General features: G+C 46.0%; 1 protein-coding gene across 2 annotated transcripts in view; it reads left to right on the forward strand.

Moving 5' to 3' along the window:
* Positions 1-7486: 7486 nt before the first annotated feature.
* Positions 7487-18126, forward strand: part of CNPY2 (canopy FGF signaling regulator 2) — a 31515-nt gene continuing 20875 nt past the window's right edge. Inside the window, exons 1-2 of one of the 2 annotated variants that reach the window (XM_088480763.1) lie at positions 7487-7772; positions 10376-10500. In XM_088480763.1, coding sequence (XP_088336889.1) covers positions 10398-10500 — 103 coding nt within the window. In that variant the 5' untranslated portion in view covers positions 7487-7772; positions 10376-10397. The other variant, XM_088480813.1, reaches the window with a different exon arrangement.

The raw sequence follows: 18126 nt of genomic DNA on the forward strand, positions 1-18126 counted from the left end.
TAAATGAGGAATGACATCTTGATGACATGCACTGATACTAATTACTATTAACAATAAATATTCTTTCAAAACAATTACTATATGCTATTATCATATGAATAGAATAAGTGTCATATGAATTGTTTGCATAATGTTACAAGGTTCCAGGAATGGCATAAGTCCTATATAATTACCGATTTTTACATTTTAGTTGCAAGATCATAAATATGTTTGTTTTTTTCGCGACCAAAAAAACTCAAAACATATACTAACTTTCATTTTTATCGGAAATGTGTGTAAACACAAAGAATGTTACTGATAGACATATATTAAGTTAATATTGAAGTTGGAAGGTGCCAGTAATAATCATGTCAATATTATGTACCTAGATGTCTATATTTTAAATGTTGACATTTTGACCATATCAAACTGTCATGAAGGTCAAAATGATGATATTCTAAATCTAGGCAACTGCACATAGTTTAATCTGCAGTCAAAATATAGGACCTCATTCAGAGCCGCTCGCTCTGAATGAGGTCGGCTGCATGTCAAAAATGTTCCGGCCTCCTGGCTGCTCGCTAGGCTGTGGGTTACCACCCACAGCCTTAGCGAGTGACCAGGTTGATGGTCGCGATGGTCGAGACCATCGGCGCTTGCGACGAGACCCTTGATGTAGGGTCTCGTCTGCCGCAAGCCCCAGAGAGCTTTCGGCTCTAATAGAGCCGGAAGCTCTCCCACTGACATCACTGGTGATGTCAGTGGGGCCACCCACAAACGGCAAGCGTTCGCATGGGAACGACTCCGTTTGTGAAACCACCCCACCCCGACCCGCCTACAAAATGGGGCGAGCTGTCGATTAACATCGATAGCCGCCCCTTTTGTAGTGAGCCCTGCGCACGCGCAGTGCGGCCGCTGCGCGTGCGCACAGCCAAACATCGACCTGCTTGCGAGCGCTCAGGCGCTTGCGAGCGGGTCTGAATGAGGTCATAGACCTGCCTATATTTCGATTGTCAACATTCTGACCATGTCTATATTTTGAGTGCCTTCATTTTAACCCTGTTGACATTTTAACCCATGGATGGGCAGACTTTTGAACTTGGTGATCTACTCTAAAGGCTGACAATCGTCATAGACGAGCGGGCAAAAAAGGGGGGCGTGGCACATCAAAAAAAGGGGAAGTGGCCTTGTCGCAAGGGGGAATGGGGACTGTTCCGCCAATGAAACATAAGCTAACAAAACATATTAGGGATGGCCAACGACCATCGATGTTTCCAAAACATTGACGGTTCCCAGCCAATGTCAACTAGTTTTATCATCAATGGCAGAGAACTAATGGTTCTCCGACATCAATGAATGAGTGGGAGCTGATGGGTTTTTTATTTTTGGGGGGTAGGGCAGAGCTTAGGCCATCCCACCTGGTGACTGCTAAGCCCCGGCCCCATTTTTGATTGGCCCGCCACCCGCTGTGCCTGCAGCAGAGGTGACAATCGAGGGGGTGCAAACCATTGATGGTTCAATACAGACTTGTTTTGTGCCATCGATGATAATCTTCAATGGGTCCATCGATGGTAACCATCAATGGACACCCCACCGATGGCCATCCCTAAAACATATATATTTTAACTGGTTAATGTACTAAACACCACCAGATACACCACACCTGCTCTTCAATCACATCACCACTGCACACCAACTTGTCAGTCACATGCTACCCCTGCCTGCCAACCTGTCACAAACATGCCATTCCTATCACTTACTGTACATGCCCCTCTGCCCTCTAGTTTTCCCCTCAAATGCCACCTCCTGTCTATCAGTGTGCCCCAAAATGGTCATTAAACTTACCGGAATAGCTGCTCAGGAAACGCCTGCCCTGTATATTCTGTGACTGCAGGTGGTAGTAAGTTCCTGTGCCTTTCCGAGGGGTGCACCCTGGGAGAGGGGGGCCCAGGCACATATCATCCCCCTGTGCCCCCCCTTAACTTATCTCAATGAAGGCTGTTACATGTGATAGCCTCAGCCAATAAAAATCAGTCTGAATCCTATTACCTATTGCTATCACACATGACAGCCAACAGAGACAGCTGCAGGTTCAGTTAGCAGCGACTTCAACCAGGAGTGGCTTAGGCACAGCTAGCCAGTAAGCCTGATTTTTATTGGCTGCTGCTAAATATCCACAGCGATCTACCGGGCAAGTGTCCGTGCTCGACGCTTTGGCCACCCCTGTTTCAACCTGTCTATTGTCACGATCCTGACTATTTCTTAATTTGCCATTAGTTTGTCTTGTGACTTAACTCTGCCACTTGTCCTGTGGATCAGGATATTCTGATTTGCCTGGGAAGTCTGCTCAGCATGTAGGCTGCAACACCTCCAGTGTTAGCATGAGACTATGCTATTCCTTCCAGGCTGATTATTCACCTGAGTGTGCTTCTGTCTGTGAAGTCTGCAGATTTGTGATTAGAATATTGGGACAGATGTATTAAGCTTTGGGAATTGATGAAGTGGAGTGTGATAAATGACCAACCAATCAGCTCCTGTCATTTTTCAAACACAGCCTGTAACATGACAGTTAGGAGCTGAGTTGCTGGTCGTTTATCACTTTCCAGAGCTTACTACATCTGGCCCAGTGTTTGCAGTCCAAATTGTAGTGCTGGTCTTGAACTGCAGAGATTTGCTCTCTGTGCCTGCTATTCTCTCTACACCCACAGCATGCTAGTACTCAGGCTGCACACCAGAGTTCCCTCCAAAACTCAGTATGGGCGCAGCCATGTTGGACTCAGTCACCTGACTCTCCTCCACCACTCAGAGCGCTGCTCCCAGACCAGCTGACCACAGCACCCAATCACTGAACGCTCAGCCCTATAAGTTCATCTTATAATTGCCAGTACAATTTTGCTTCTGCTGAAGTTACAGCTCTGTGCTGAGCTCCCAGGTACTCTGTATCTGTATGGCCCAAATCAAGTTCCAGTCTAGTGAATGCAAGTTGCCATCTATCTCAGTGTTCCAATCTGGTCTAACTAAAGGACTTGCTTCTAGTGTTACCAACGGTCCCAGCCGATACCTGCTACCGTTGTTTCCAGCCGATACCTGCTACTGTTGGTTACAGCTGATACCTCCAACCATCGGTCCCAATCCAATATCTTCAACCATCGGTCCCAATCCGATATCTTCAACCAACAGTCCCAAACTGATATCTCCAAACATTGCTTCCAATCCGAATCTACAAACATCGGCTCCTATCCGATTCTACCTCATCAGTTCTGCATCATCAGCTCTAATCCTGTTCCACATCATTAGCTCTGCATCATCGGTTCCATTCCAAATTCATCAACTATAGGGCCTGATTCAGACCCGCTAGCAAGCGGGTCGATGGTTGTGCATTGTGCACGCGCGGCGTGCGCAAGCCCCGTAGCGAGTGAGAAATTCACTCACTCCAGGGCTCGCTACAAATGGGGAGGCTGTTGATGTTGATCGTCAGCTTGCCCCGTTGTGTAGGCGCTGGACAAACGGAGTGGGCGGCCCTACTGACATCACCAGTGATGTCAGTAGTGAGCTTCCGGCTCTATTATATATATGGATATATATATCCACAGTAAATACAGCAGAGAGGCTCTGGGGAGTGAGGTGCTGGCGCTGCCGGCACTCACTGAGTGACCACCAGGCGGGCCAGGAACCAGCACCCAGGAGGGACTCCAACCTGCATCTTTTACTTACATTATTATTGGAGCCTGCCGATGGCCACGGTGCCGCCCGATTTCTCTTAGTCCTCAGGTCCAGGACTCCTTTTCAACAGTGGCCGCAGGTTTCCTCTAGGCTGGCCAGCTCCAGCCTTCTTTGCGCTCTGTGAGTGCAACATGACATCACGACGCCTGGCCAACCCGCCGATAGAAACCGAGGGAGCCGAAGCCGCAGCTGTGGCCCACCCCTGGTAATAGAATGGCAGACAGCAGTGTCACAGTCTGACTACCATCCACCAGCCTGAGCTGCATGTCGCTGGCCGCAGCCGGGTCAGGATGCCCTCCTGTATGTGGCGCCCTACTCGGCTGCATAACCAGCGTATGTGCAGAACCGGCCCTGGCTACCTTATCTCCACGCAATGCCCCCGTTATGCCACGTTAACCCCCCATTTCCCCCTCGCATGAAGAATGTTGTAGCTGGATGTCAAGTATGCTCTGTTCACATTATACATCTGCTTAAAGTGCAATGTGGTTTTGCCAAGGTGCAAAGTTATTTGGTTTTTTTCTTTGTTCCCAACTCTGAATTAGCCTCTTATGTGTTTTTGTTTCACAATTCATTACATTGTAATAATTTCAGATATTATCTATGTTTATACAATTTCCTTTTATTGTAATAAAAGCGATCAGAGCTTTGCTTAACATTTTATTCTGTATTTTATATTTTTCCTCTCCTGTACATTTTTACCATTTTATATATGCTGTTAAAATAATGATCTGCCCATCGCCCTGTTGTACTATAATCGAAAGGCATTATATGCTACTTTTTTAAATATGCATCATTTTTTTATTGTATTTTTTCATGTATGTTTACATTTTAGAGATAACATTTATTTTTTATTATTAGAATTGTGTTGAAAGTCTCATTTTGGATTTCTTCAAGTAGAGATGAGCCAACACGTTTTAAAAACTTTTTTTTGTGTATTCAAAACTTGTTACGAATGGGATTTGGGACTGATTCTGAGACGGGAATAGAGCAAGAAATAACAAGTAACTGTGTACCTGGATTAGCCATGTAGTAAAGCAAGGGGGTGCAAATACATAAATATTTTTATGCGTGGTAAATACTCGCTACTGTTGCATGTAGCCCACAAATGCTGGACAGTTTTATTTTTACACCTCACTAGATTTCAGTTTGGACACATCTCTCACATCTAAATCGCTCTGCACATTTTACATTGCAAATTAGGCTGATTCAGACCCGCTCGCAAGCGATATGCGCTCGCGGGTGGGTCTATGTTTGGCCACTGCGCATGCGCAGTATTGCCTAACCCTAAGTCCCCCCCGGGAGCCCTAAACCTAATCCCCCCCCCCTTTGGCTGTCCGCAGCGGCGCCCGGCATCACTTCGGTTGGGATGCCGGGCGCCGGTCTCCCAGCATCGGTAAAATGACAGGCATCTAGAATTAGACGCCTGTCATTTAACCCTCGCTGGGATAAAGCAGTCGAGAAGCAGGCTGTCGGGCTTACGTCCGCCAGCTTCCCGAGTGCATACCAGACCTCAGATATATTGAGTTAGTATACTGTATATGAAGTCAGGTATGAGCTACCCTAACAACACCTGTACTAGGGCAAAACAAAGAGAAAAGGTATAGTCATAAGTTGACAGATAGAAAACAGACACAGATAGATAGTGCTAGCACAAGTCACATACAATTCAGAAAAATGCTGCAAAGCGGCACTATATTCAACTACACAAATGCAGTGTCTGGTAGGAAATAGCGCTATGTACGCTGACCCTGGGGAGAGTACGCTGACCCTGGGGAGAGGTATGCAGGGAGACCAGACCACGCACTGTCCTGGGAGAACTGCGACTGCACACTTGGCCGCCAGAGACCGGAGGAGGAGAGCAACGCAGTTGAAAGACGCGCTGAGCTGAGGGGAGATGCCGCTTAAACAGGGAAGCTGAGCTGAGCCCCCGGAACGCCCAACGAGATCCCCAGATCAGTACTGGCGTCGCGGCAGCAGAGGGTCGGCTGAGAGGCAGCGCAGACGTCCCACGGACAGACTGCTGCTGTGCGCTCTAGTCGCTAAAAGTAACTAAATGAAATAAAGTAAAAAGCTTTAGAGGCTGACTAAAAGCCCCCCTGCAAAATGGTGACCCGACTCCGGCCGGGCACCAACGAAACTGAGGTGCCTCTGGCTCGGGGTATAGGGAGAGTGGGCCCAGTGCATCCTGGGAGCTAAAGCTTTAACTATGTGGTGCCTGGATTGGTTCCCATCACCTAAAGCCCCCAAGGTCTCCCTGTAGAGCTTATGGACCCTTTAGAATTTTTTTTTATTCTTTCAATTTTTTTAACAAAGCTGCACCTGGAAGCCTGAATTTCCCAGATACATTGCACCTACAACCTAGCTGGGTTACATCAAACAATAGCATCAAACAATGGCCCTGATTCAGAGCCAGACGCTCTGACAGAGCGCTCGCTCTGAATCAGGGCCGGGCTATTTTTTTTTTAGAACGGCCTCCTGGCCGCTCGCATAGCTGTGGGTGACCACCCACAGCTATAGCGAGCGGCCAGGAAGATGGTCGCGATGGTCAAGACCATCGCGACCATCGGGCTTGCGACGAGACCCTTGTCGTAGGGTCTCGTTGCCGCAAGCCCCAGAGAGATTTCGGCTCTAACAGAGCCGAAATCTCCCCCACTGACATCACTCGTGATGTCAGTGGGGCCGGCCCCAAACGGAGGCATTCACATGGGAACGCCTCCGTTTGGGCAGCCACTCCCCCGGCCCGCCCACCAAAGGGGGCGTGCTGTCACTCAACATCGACAGCAAGCCCCCTTTGGTACGAGACCCGGAGTGACGGATTGGCCGTCGCTATCCGGGTCTCGAGCATGTGCACGACGGAGCAGGGTCCGTCGTGCGCATGCGCTCTGGGCCACCATCGACCGGTTGCGAGCGCTCATCGCTTGCGACCGGGTCTGAATCAGGCCCAATATTATTTTTCTATTTGATAAACAGAGCCCTGAATGTATCTTACTACATGCTAGCATACTGTTTACATTATACATATTCTGCCCACTTTTTATATAACTTATATAATTATCCATTAGACTAACGGTGCGTACACACTGGGCGATTAAAGTGGACGACTGAACGATAACGATATAGTTCAGTCGTCCACTTTATCGCCCATTTTTAACATCAAAACAATGAACAATAACAACAACGCACGTTCCCGCGGTTCGTTCGTCATTATCGTTCATCAAGTAAACATGCAGGCCACCCTGACGATGTCGTCACGTTGCTGCATGTTGGGGAATGGGGGAGAGAGCCCGGCGCTGAACGATATCGTTAATGATATCGTTCAGCAGGTGTGCTCAATGTCAAGAACGACATTGAGCACACCCTGCTGGGGACACACTAGACGATATCGCTCAGGGAGCATATCGCCTAGTGTGTACGCTCCTTAAGAAAATCACACATAGCAGCGTTATCTTATCTCTGTATAGCAGTGGTACTCTGTCTCGTTCCTTAAGACCCTACACACTGCATGTTTTCCGGGTCATCCAGCAGGTGCAGTCATTACTCACTGGCACATTTTAAAAGATCCACATGTGACTAATTATTTTATTTGTGATTCTGTGAGGAGACCTGGAAAACATGCACTGTTTGGGGTCCTGAGGACTGAGTTTGAGAACCTGTAACTACTAGAGACTGCCTGCCTGGGATCCCTTATAGCCGCATGTAAATCACTCTAATCTTGTGATTGGTTAATGTAATCCCCAGTTTGGCCACTCCCCACCTGCCTTACACGTAGATACCTCGCCACGCAACAGAAGCCGGGGTCCTAGACACAGATTTAGTTGTCCAATAGTGCCTGTCTACTATTACTTATTTACGTAACGTGACAGTCTCAGTTGAACTTTAGAGAGCGTTACATTGATTGTATTGTGTGGGTTCAGCTGATTAGTAAATGATGCATTCTATTGGTATAGTGTCACAGTGTAAGCATTGTTTCATGTGCTAAGGCAGGAAAAAGGGCATCCCCAGAAGGCATCGGGACCTGGTGGTGCTGTTGAAGTCGCCGGTGTGTACAGGACGGACCTCTGCTGCTGCTGCTGGTAAAGATGGGAGATGAGCAGCAGGAGGGCTCAGGGGCGGTGTGATTGCTGGACACCTGGGGTGGTGACCGAGGCTGCTGGAGGCATTGGGAAGGATAAAGGCAAATGCCATCATGCTGCTATATAACTATAGTGGGGGAGAAGAGAGCTCCCAGCTACCTACAGACAGAAACACTTCTCTACGATTCTAGCAACCAGCTGAGCAAAACTACACAGCTGATCACGACAGAATAGAATCATATACTTAATATACATCACCTACACTTTACACACTGCAAATGGTCACTTAAGGATTTGTTATCTGTAAGAAGTCGTACATGCATACACATTATCTAAGCTTACTGCACTCATAGACCAGTATGTTAAAGTTCTCTATAGTTAAGAATCCGGCATCCTCCCAGGAGTACAGCAGGAGCACCAAATCCATCACTTTGTCTTAGGTTTACATTCCTATTTTCTCTCATGAATTCAAGACCCACCCTCTGGTGTTTCCCGGCTGCTGTTATCTTCACATTGAGAGACATTTGGCACAAAGGTATACATTCAGGATGTCCACATGGACAGAATATTGATGATTTTAGGGTTAAGCCAGGCACACACACACATCGTCTACATCGGCCAGCATCTATCGGCTATGTCACTGACTATGCGCGCGCCAGCAGGTCCGACTGGTGATATAGTCAGCGGGGGCCCCCCGTCGCTCCCGGCTATGGCAAGTGTGTATGCACTTGTCCATGCTGGCACCCCTGCCGGGTCCCGTCGCGAACGAGATCGTGCTGGGTACACATTGTTTAGTGTGTACCCAGCATTAGGCTCCGGTTAGGGTTAGTTAACACTTCTATTAAAAAAAAATAAAAAAAACCTAGCATGGTTGACCGTCAACTTTCTGGAAGTCGATATTATGAATGTCAGCCTCTAGCACATGTCGACAGTCTGAATGTCAACATTTTGTACCAAACCCTGCACACAGAATATTGTGACTATAAAACTACTGTCCGTAAACACAATAAAATAAAGACTAACTAACATAATGAGAACATTTTATATTATAGAGTTTTGAAGCTGAATGAGGCTGACAGATGACTTTTGATATACAGGTTTTTATAACACATTTAAAAGAGGGACAGTTGTGACAAACTGAAGGGAAGGTTTTTGTTTCAAAAGAGGTAACGTTAGTTGTGTAATTGTATAGTATAAGGCAGTGGTTCCCAAACTGGGTGCCTCGGGGTACTTGCAAGGGAGCCTCAGGTTGGTGGTCCAGAACCAAATAAAAATATTTATGGTCAATGTGATGCTAAAACCAGTGCAGGTGGTGCCAATCATAAGATATGTGGACAACCAGAGCACAACCCTGTCCACCACCACATAACTAAGCCTAAGAATGACAGGTAAGCTCAATTTACTTAACTAAATAATTTTTCAATAAGAAACTTTTGGCCTAGGGGTGCCATGGAAACAATGCTGATACTCTAGGGCAGTGGTTCTCAAACTCGGTCCTCAGGACCCCACACAGGTCACCCAGCAGCTGCACAGGTTTATTCATTACTCACTGACACATTTTAAAAGATCCACAAGTGGAGCTAATTATTTTAATTGCGATTCTGTGAGGAGACCTGGAAAACATGCACTGTTTGGGGTCCTGAGGACCGAGTTTGAGAACCTGTGCTCTAGGGCGTTGTGATTCAAAAAAGTTTGGGAACCACTGGTATAAGGGATGCTATATGTCCCCAACAAGCTGCCACTTGTCCGAAAGCCTTTACTTGTGCTGTAAACATCTTTTATTCTATTTGTTGAAATGTCATAGTTCATTCTTTTAAACATTGTAGAATGAAGGAAACGTTTTACAGGTAATCATTGTTACCATTGTGTTCTTGCACATTTATTCCCTGCCGCCTACACCATGATACGTCAGCTGCTGGTCTCGTCTGTTTTATATTGATATAATAAAATGTAGGTTTTATTACTCATCTATCAATTATGGATGAGTCCTTTCACTAACTGTGTCAGTTGTGCGCGTATTAGGTTATTCTGAAATGTATATCTATCTAACATTTAGAGCTTGATCCAAGGGGGTGAGCAAAGGGGATGAGTTGCCGCTGTAACCACGTACAATTCGCAGCCCGATCTCACCCCGGACTTGTGCCTATTTGTCCTCCAGTAGCATTACCCTCAACCCCCACCCTCTCAGCTGTAACATCCCCACAAACCCAGTGTCCATAGGTCTGTGATCATCAGTTATCCTGCTATCTCTGTACTTGGAGTGCAGTGATCAGCATTTGAGCACTAATGAGCACTGCAGCATCACTGCCACGGGGCCAAAGGAGGAGGATATCTGTTCTGCACATGTGCAGAAAGGATCTCCTTTGAAAACGCTGGTGGACGGAGCAGCAGACACGGTCACACGAGATGCAACCGTGTCGGAGAGAGCCCAGTTGACTGCGGTCTCATGAGACCCTGCCAGGTAAGTAATTAAAGACTAGCTGTAACATTTCATGCTTGAAGAATGTACCAGATTTTAAAAGGGACTTAAATTAGAATTCTGCCGATGTTGTGTCCATAACCATGAAAGTAATGTATTGTATATGTATTTTCTTAATCTACAGGTTTGAGGGTTGACCCTACATAATGATGCAGACCCCAAAATACCACTGGCTTCTGCTTCCTGTTGTTTTGGTGCCTTTTTTCAGTTTTACTCTTGCCAGAAGAGGGCAGGATGTGCATTGTGGAGGTAAGAGATGACTGGTGACAGCAATGCCCAGATCACATTAATGTTTTCTTTCAAATATAGGTCCATATTTATCAACAAGTAATATTCTTGTTATCACTTGTTACTATCTTAAATGGTGCTCCAGCCAATCAGCTCCTAAATGTCATGTGTTTGAAAAATGACAGGAGCTGATTGGTTGGAGCACGATTTAAGATTAGTAATCAGTGACAACAAGAATATCACTTGTTGATAAATATGGTCCATATTTTGTTACCTACTAATAATGAAATGGCTTATAGTTTAACTGACTTTTTGTTGAAATTTAAAATGGATGCAACTGATATATATGTATTTTTTTGTTACTGTTGCCTACCAAACTTTAAGGTTTATCAAAACATACAGCAAGGAGTTATTCTGAGCCCAAAATGGAAAATATTTAGTAACAGTTATTTATATAGTGTACACATATTACGCAGCGAATATTTAGTCATTCACGTCAGTCCATGCCCCAGTGGAAGATACAATCTATGGGTCTGGTTCAGAGTTGTACACTATTCCAATGTTCAATTGAGCGATTATCTGTCATCTGTGCGTGCGTCTAAGTCACAATGCGCATGTTGCAGCGACTATTTACCTGCAGTGTGAATGTCAGTCAGGGAGCATTTGGGGGAGGTAACGTGAAGTGGTGGCAAAGAATTAGGCATGTCACAACTATTTCGGGGACACGTCACACCCTGCAACTGCAATTCCATATGCAAAGAATTTGGCTCCGGGGTGTCAATTCCCACAGCCATTCTGCGGGACCATAGACTCGCTCAGGACTGCGCTATTCGAATGGTCTGCGAGCAGTGTTGCGTTTATGTACGCAAATGCTGTGACATTTTATGTGCAGATGCTTGGATTTGCAAAGTAGCAGGTACACACACACACACACACACACACACAGACCACCCCCCCCCCCCCCCTTCCCCAAGTGGTGTAACATAGACTTGATTACGGAGCAGACAGGCCCTCCAGTAAGTATCTTCCACAATATTTTATTTATTAATTGTGCCAGTTTTTGTTTAATCATTCTGCTGTAATCAGAGCTTCTTCTTTTATTACTATCTATTTTGGGATGTTAATAGTTAATCTTTAGATGTTAGCTGCAGATTTAAGCTTTTAAACAGCTCCGTTTCCATACAGCGCACTATGAACCTGATTCATGTCTGCACGCAATTGCGAGTTTCTAAGCTGCAGAACATCTAAAGTTTGCTCTGGTGGGCGTATCTTTTCATCTATGGCCAGCAGCTTCACTTGCAATTGCAAAATCATTCGCAATTGCTTACTTATTCGCAGCCTATACGCAACAAAGACTAACATCAAGGTTAAGGGTAGACCTATGGGTATGCAAACTGGACATGGCAGTAGCGACGCAGACGCCATATTTTTGCAAGTGCGAGCTCGCAGCTGATGGCAGATGCACACCCCGAAAATGGCCATTACACGCCTGCGTTCTTTCAGCCAGTCCCTGTTAACACCTCCAAACTGCTCCTTTCTGTCAATCACTGCGACCAACGTCTCCAAGTTACCTTGGCGCGTGTGCGGTGCGATCTTTGCATGAATACAAACATGAATCAGGTCCCATGTTCCTTTCTCTATACAGATAGTTAGAGTTAAAATCATGTCCTTAGTGCTGTGAGTCAGCAATGCTAATCACTGTGCTACCCAGTTACTAAATAATACTTTGGATCTCATAACTTAGTGATGTTACTCAACTCTAGTTAATTGATTGTATTTTCATGGACATTTATTATTTGGGCAGAATAACTGCTTTCATTTGTCTTATTGAGGTAGGGTAAAGCGTGTAATTTTGTTTTGCCTGCCAGGACAAGTTAATGTTGTTTAACATATGAACATGTTTTATTTATTATTATTACCAGTTATTTATATAGCGCACACATATTCCGCAGTGCTTTACAGAGAATATTTGGCCATTTACATCAGTAGCTTACAATCTATATTCCCTATCACATGCACACACATACACACTAGGGTTAATTTGTGTTGAGAGCCAATTAACCCACCAATATATTTTTGGAGTGTGGGAGGAAACCAGAGTACCCGGAGGAAACCCACGCAGCACAGGGAGAATATACAAACTCCGCACAGGTAGGGCCATGGTGGGAATCGAACCCATGACCTCAGTGCTGTGAGGCAGTAATGCTAACCATTACACCATCTGTGCTGCCCAATGTTTGTACAATTTAGCATTTCCATGACTGCTCACACAAGGTTCCTGCCAGTGAAATATGCACGTTGGTTTGCGCTTCATTTTGACCAGTACATTAATTTATTTTTTCCTAGCATTACAACCATGATTCCCAATACTACCGTGTGTACAGTAGGTTACAGGTATACTATGCAGGAATGCTCTATCTAGAACAAATACATCACTGTTGATGGTGTGATTGGGACATCTCATCACCCTTCCAGCCTTGCATCCTGTAGCCGCACACTACTAGATATGCCAAGGAGCAGGCAGTGGGCATTGCCCCTACTGTCCTGGTGTAAATGAAGAATTACAATTATTGAGTTGAGTATCTGACTATGGTACAGGAGGTTTGGAGTCGCTGTCCAAAGCCTATAGGATTCAGGACCAGAAGAGGGGAGACGTATGCACTAACAGTATATGATGCCCCGGCCCCCTACAGCTCTGCTATGCACCTGCTGGACACACATTACAGCAGATTATACTAATGATATACTGCTGTATCTCTCTCCGTCCGCCCATGGTGCCGTATGTGCCTACAGACGGCCGCGCATGTACAGTTTGCTCCTAGGACCCGAACTAGGAAGTGTGTGATAGTTTACGCTGTCACACTGCTTCCAGCTTATCGATCGGGCTCTTATTGAATCCTGTCTCCTGACAACGGCAGAATAGTAAATTTAAGAGGAAAATATTAATTTTCACAATGCAAATTTATGCAACAAATATCAAATGCGCATAAAAAATGTGGATTGTGATTATGTCCATAGTGCTTTATTTTTAATTCTATGTATACTCCAGGGTTCAACATGTGGTATACTCCTTATGTGGCCCGCTGTCATTAAAAATCTATATTGTTTGTAAATGGTTGACTTACTGATGGTTGTGCAGGAACTTGTAGTCCAGCAAGAGAGTTTTAAAATCTGTCGTCTTGGAGCCTTCTGTAGGATAAAGTTTGGGCTAAATGTGTAACTGTATGCTGCACTCAGGAATACTGCTGTGCTTTCAGTTGGACATGTAATAACGTATGACCCTCACTCCTTGGAAGGAACTAATAACTAAATTTTTAGTTTCCCTTGGAATTTCCCATTATAAACACTAACCACTTTGATTTTAAGAATGTATGTGTTGTGAGACCAATATTAGGTATATTCTTCATGGTAGAAAGATTATTCAATCTATACCATGTTGCTAGAGCAATAATGGGTTTCCATTACTGTAGACTTGCAGCTTGGATTATTAGACTCTAGTAGTGGTACTAGTGAGTGGTGGGCCCAGGTGCAAATATATACTTTGACCCTCCTTTCCGATTGTTCCTCCACCATCAATTAGGTTTACTGAGACTTTGGGTGGTCCCGGGCAAGGTGGGGTATGCCTGCTGAGGTCGGCTGCGCTATGCCCCCTCATTGTATACATTACTATGATGTGTGCACAGCGACGCGCACATTGGAGTGCATGATTGTAGCATCTCAGGGGGGGACATGGTTACAGAGGCCCGATCTCTCATAATCTGTATCCTCTCCCCTTCTCTCTGCGCCCCTGCCCACCATCTCATAATGAAAGATAAAGAAACACTATTTATTAGTACCATAAATGACTCTTCTCTGAGTGTGAGTGGGTGAGAAGTGCTACAACACTGCCAGCTCTTATTGGAACAACTGATCCTCTTCCCTATCGAAATTTACAATTGAGGTCTAGTGTAAAACCTGGAGCTGTACGTACGTTCTGGGCTCACTGTGGGTTGGCTGTGCAGCTCCCTTTCCCACTGGGACATAGACTGTCAGAACTGGACATCACTATGTTGTGTCGTCTTGTTCCCTGGCAACAAGTGGAGGAGGGGACCTAACCCGCAGCCCGCCACACTGCTTAGTGTCTCATCTCGCACCTGTACAGGATTGACTGACAGTGAGACTCACAATGTGAGCCCATGGTTCTGCCCAGCAACGGGTCCCTGAGTCCCCAGGGGCCCGATGTAATGAACTTGCTGCACCTCCGATAGTTCCGTCCTTGTTAGAATCCATAATTGACAGCATTAAGCTTAGCAAGATTTACTTTTGCCCTTCTTTCTTCTGAGATGTTTACTTTTTAAAAGGGATTTGGGATGTTTCCTTTGTCTCTGGAAATGTGCAAGGTGTTCAGAGTATGGCCCCATTTAATAACCTACCTTAATGCCAGAGGCAAATATTGTTTGATATTGCATTGATACTAACTAATATGCTATTAGTATTTAACACTACTTACATCTCCTGCGAGGTCCAGCTACGATTTCCTCCTCAGCGGCGTACTCCACTCTGTTGCTGGCAGCCTATCTCTGCCAGCGACAGGTTGCTGTGTCATTCGCATGCACATGATACTTATACCCGGCAGTGCCTGGAAGGCTTCGCTGAAGCCGGAAAGGCAGCTGCTGGGTCCCCAATGGCAGCAATGCAGACCGTCCCACTCTCGCCATCTGTCATAAGCCATACAGTGACAAACAGAGGTCATCTTAGTTTTCCGCTGTTTGTTAAATACTGAAAGGAGGACATAACCCCATTAGCGAGTGCTAAAGGGGTTATGTCTCAGTGATAAATGGGACCCTGTATTTTTGGACTTTCCTGTTTACAGAAAAATAAGATTTGTAATTCTTACTCATTCATTACCATAAAGCTATTGCTACAGAGTCCAGTTTTTTCTTTATACTACTTTATGTTGCTTAATCTGCCTCCTTCCTCTTATTTACATAGAATGCAACTTTCAGTGTGGGAGGGGGAGTATGAACAAAACAAGTTGAGACAGATAAAGGTACATAATGAAAATGATTTTTGCTTGAATTGAAAATGTTACTTCATCCCGGCCAACCTGCTTTAATCAAAATGTATTGAGTGCATTGACCAATGACTGGGAACGGGAAAACGCTGAGTGAGCTCTGTATTGTATACTATCAAATTGGCAGTCTGGTTTGGATACTAGCAACTAGATTGGAGGCCCGGTTTGCATAATAACAACTGGATTGGAGTTCTGCTTTGCATACTAAAAAAAACAGATTGGAGTTCTGCTTTGCATGCAAACAACCAGATTGGAGGCCCGGTTTGCATACTAACAACCAGATTGGGGTTCTGCTTTGCATACTAACAACCAGATTGGAGTTCTGCTTTGCATACTAACAACCGGATTGGAGTTCTGCTTTGCATACTAACAACCGGATTGGAGTTCTGCTTTGCATACTAACAACCGGATTGGAGTTCTGCTTTGCATACTAACAACCGGATTGGAGTTCTGCTTTGCATACTAACAACCGGATTGGAGTTCTGCTTTGCATACTAACAACCGGATTGGAGTTCTGCTTTGCATACTAACAACCAGATTGAAGTTCTGCTTTACATACTAACAACCAGATTGGAATTCTGCTTTACATACTAACAACCAGATTGGAGTTCTGCATGCTTCCCATCCGAGTGTAATAATTTTGCCTGCGCTACCTTGATATTGTATTGTATACACCAGTGATTTTTATGTTCCTATCTTTTAGCATCAGGTATTTCTACTTCAGGGTCCATAGGGGGTCCACAGGGTTGACCTTGGGGGTATAGGTTGGGAACCAAATCCGGGCACCACGCAGTTAAAGCTTTTAGCTCCCAGGATGCACTTGGGTCCACTCTCCCTATAACCCCACCCCCAGCCAGAGGCACCTCAGTTTAAGTTGAGCCCGGCCGGAGTCGGGTCACCGTTTAGTGCAGTGGGGAGCTGATTAGCAGCCCCTAAGCTATATATTTTTTTCTAAGTACAGAGTTTTTTATTTTTACTTTGGACTTTCAGAGCGGCAGCGTCGGACTGTCCATAGGACGTCTAAGCTGCCGCTCCGTCACCCCGCCGGCGCTGAGACGCCAGTACAGATCTGGGGATCTCAGCGGGACCCCAGAGTCTGTACTAGCCGGACTCTGCGGGTGCCCAGGACTGCTGCCGGATCTACGGGGAGCAGGTAAGGTCGCGGATCACCGCTTGCGGTGATCCGCGCATTTAATATGCAGTCCTGTGCCTCCGGTCTCTGGGGACAGACCGGAGGCGCCGGCAGTGGCGGCGGGCCCCCCATACCCCGTGTGTCCACTAGACCACCAGGGACTTACTGATCGGCGCTGGGAGCCGGCGTCCCGGGAGGTTAATAGCCGGCCAGGGGAGGAAGCTTTCCCTGTTACAGCGGCTCCTCCCCTCAGCTCAGCGCGCCTTTCAGTATGTATAGTCTGGCGTCGCTGAGCTGCTTCTTCTGAGGTCTCCAGCTGCCATTTTCTTGTGGTGCAGTGGCAGAGCTCCGGAGATGGCAGTGAGTCCAGTCACCCTGCGTACCTCACCATCAGGTCAGTGTACACAGCGCTGTAGCCTTCCCAGACACTGAATCTGGGTAAGTTGAATGCAGTGTAATAGTGCAATATATTATATGACATGTTTATGTATATATGTATATATCTGCATGGTATGTGACTTATGCTAGTGCTGACTGTCTGTATTTAATTCTCTCACCTGTCAGTGTATATCTATCCCTTTTCCTTATCTGCCCTAATACAGCTGTACTTAGGGTGGTTCTGAGACCTCACATTTATATACTCGTTGATATTTGTGAGGTTTGTCACATACTGTTGCGTGCTGCACGTTGCCACATTTTCGTTGGAACTGTGTGTTGCATACGCTGAAAATGGGTCCCTGCGGCTAATTTTAGCATCAGTCAGGACCAGTATAGCACTGCTTGATATTTCCGCCAAGATTGGTCAGATATGTTTGACCAGGAGATAGAGCGTTATACTGCACCCATTTTTGCTATCCTGCAAGTCATGTGCTGCAGGTGTTAGTGCGGAGGATTTAACTCATAAAGGGTTCTGTGTGTGGCGTCATCTGGTGCCGGCCCCTTTCACGAACCCCTTGGGCGGTTTGTTTTCTCGGGATCCTCTTAATTGCGGATCGCCGGGCGGGCCCCATTGTTGTACCTCACCTGGGGGTTACGTCACCATGCTGCCCTTTTCATCTCAGGGTATCTCGCAGTTTCTTGCACTCTTCCCCTGTGACACAGGCTACCGCTCCCTGCAGGGGTTTTTCGCAGTATATGAATTCCCCCTGGTGCCACAATAGTCTGTCATTCCCCTTTGCAGGGATTACCACAGCCACCCTGGGTGGTGTCGTTTTCTACGAAACGCAAATTGGCGTGGTTGACGCCCTGTGGTTACTTCCCAGTTGGCTCTGCGTGAACTGGATACTGTTTTGGGCTCTTTCCCTCTTACACGGGGGGAAGCCTATTTCAAGTATTATTATCCCTGCTTTAGGGCTGGTGGCAGGTCCATTCTGGTTAGAGTGAATGTTGACCTGCACCTGTATCATACACCATCAGTATTGCGTGCCTTCTGGTTCCCTGTTGCTGACTAGCGGGGGGATCG

This window comes from Taudactylus pleione, unplaced genomic scaffold (genome assembly GCF_031769625.1).
Source record: "Taudactylus pleione unplaced genomic scaffold, aTauple2 ptg000005l, whole genome shotgun sequence".
Classification (NCBI taxonomy): domain Eukaryota; kingdom Metazoa; phylum Chordata; class Amphibia; order Anura; family Myobatrachidae; genus Taudactylus; species Taudactylus pleione.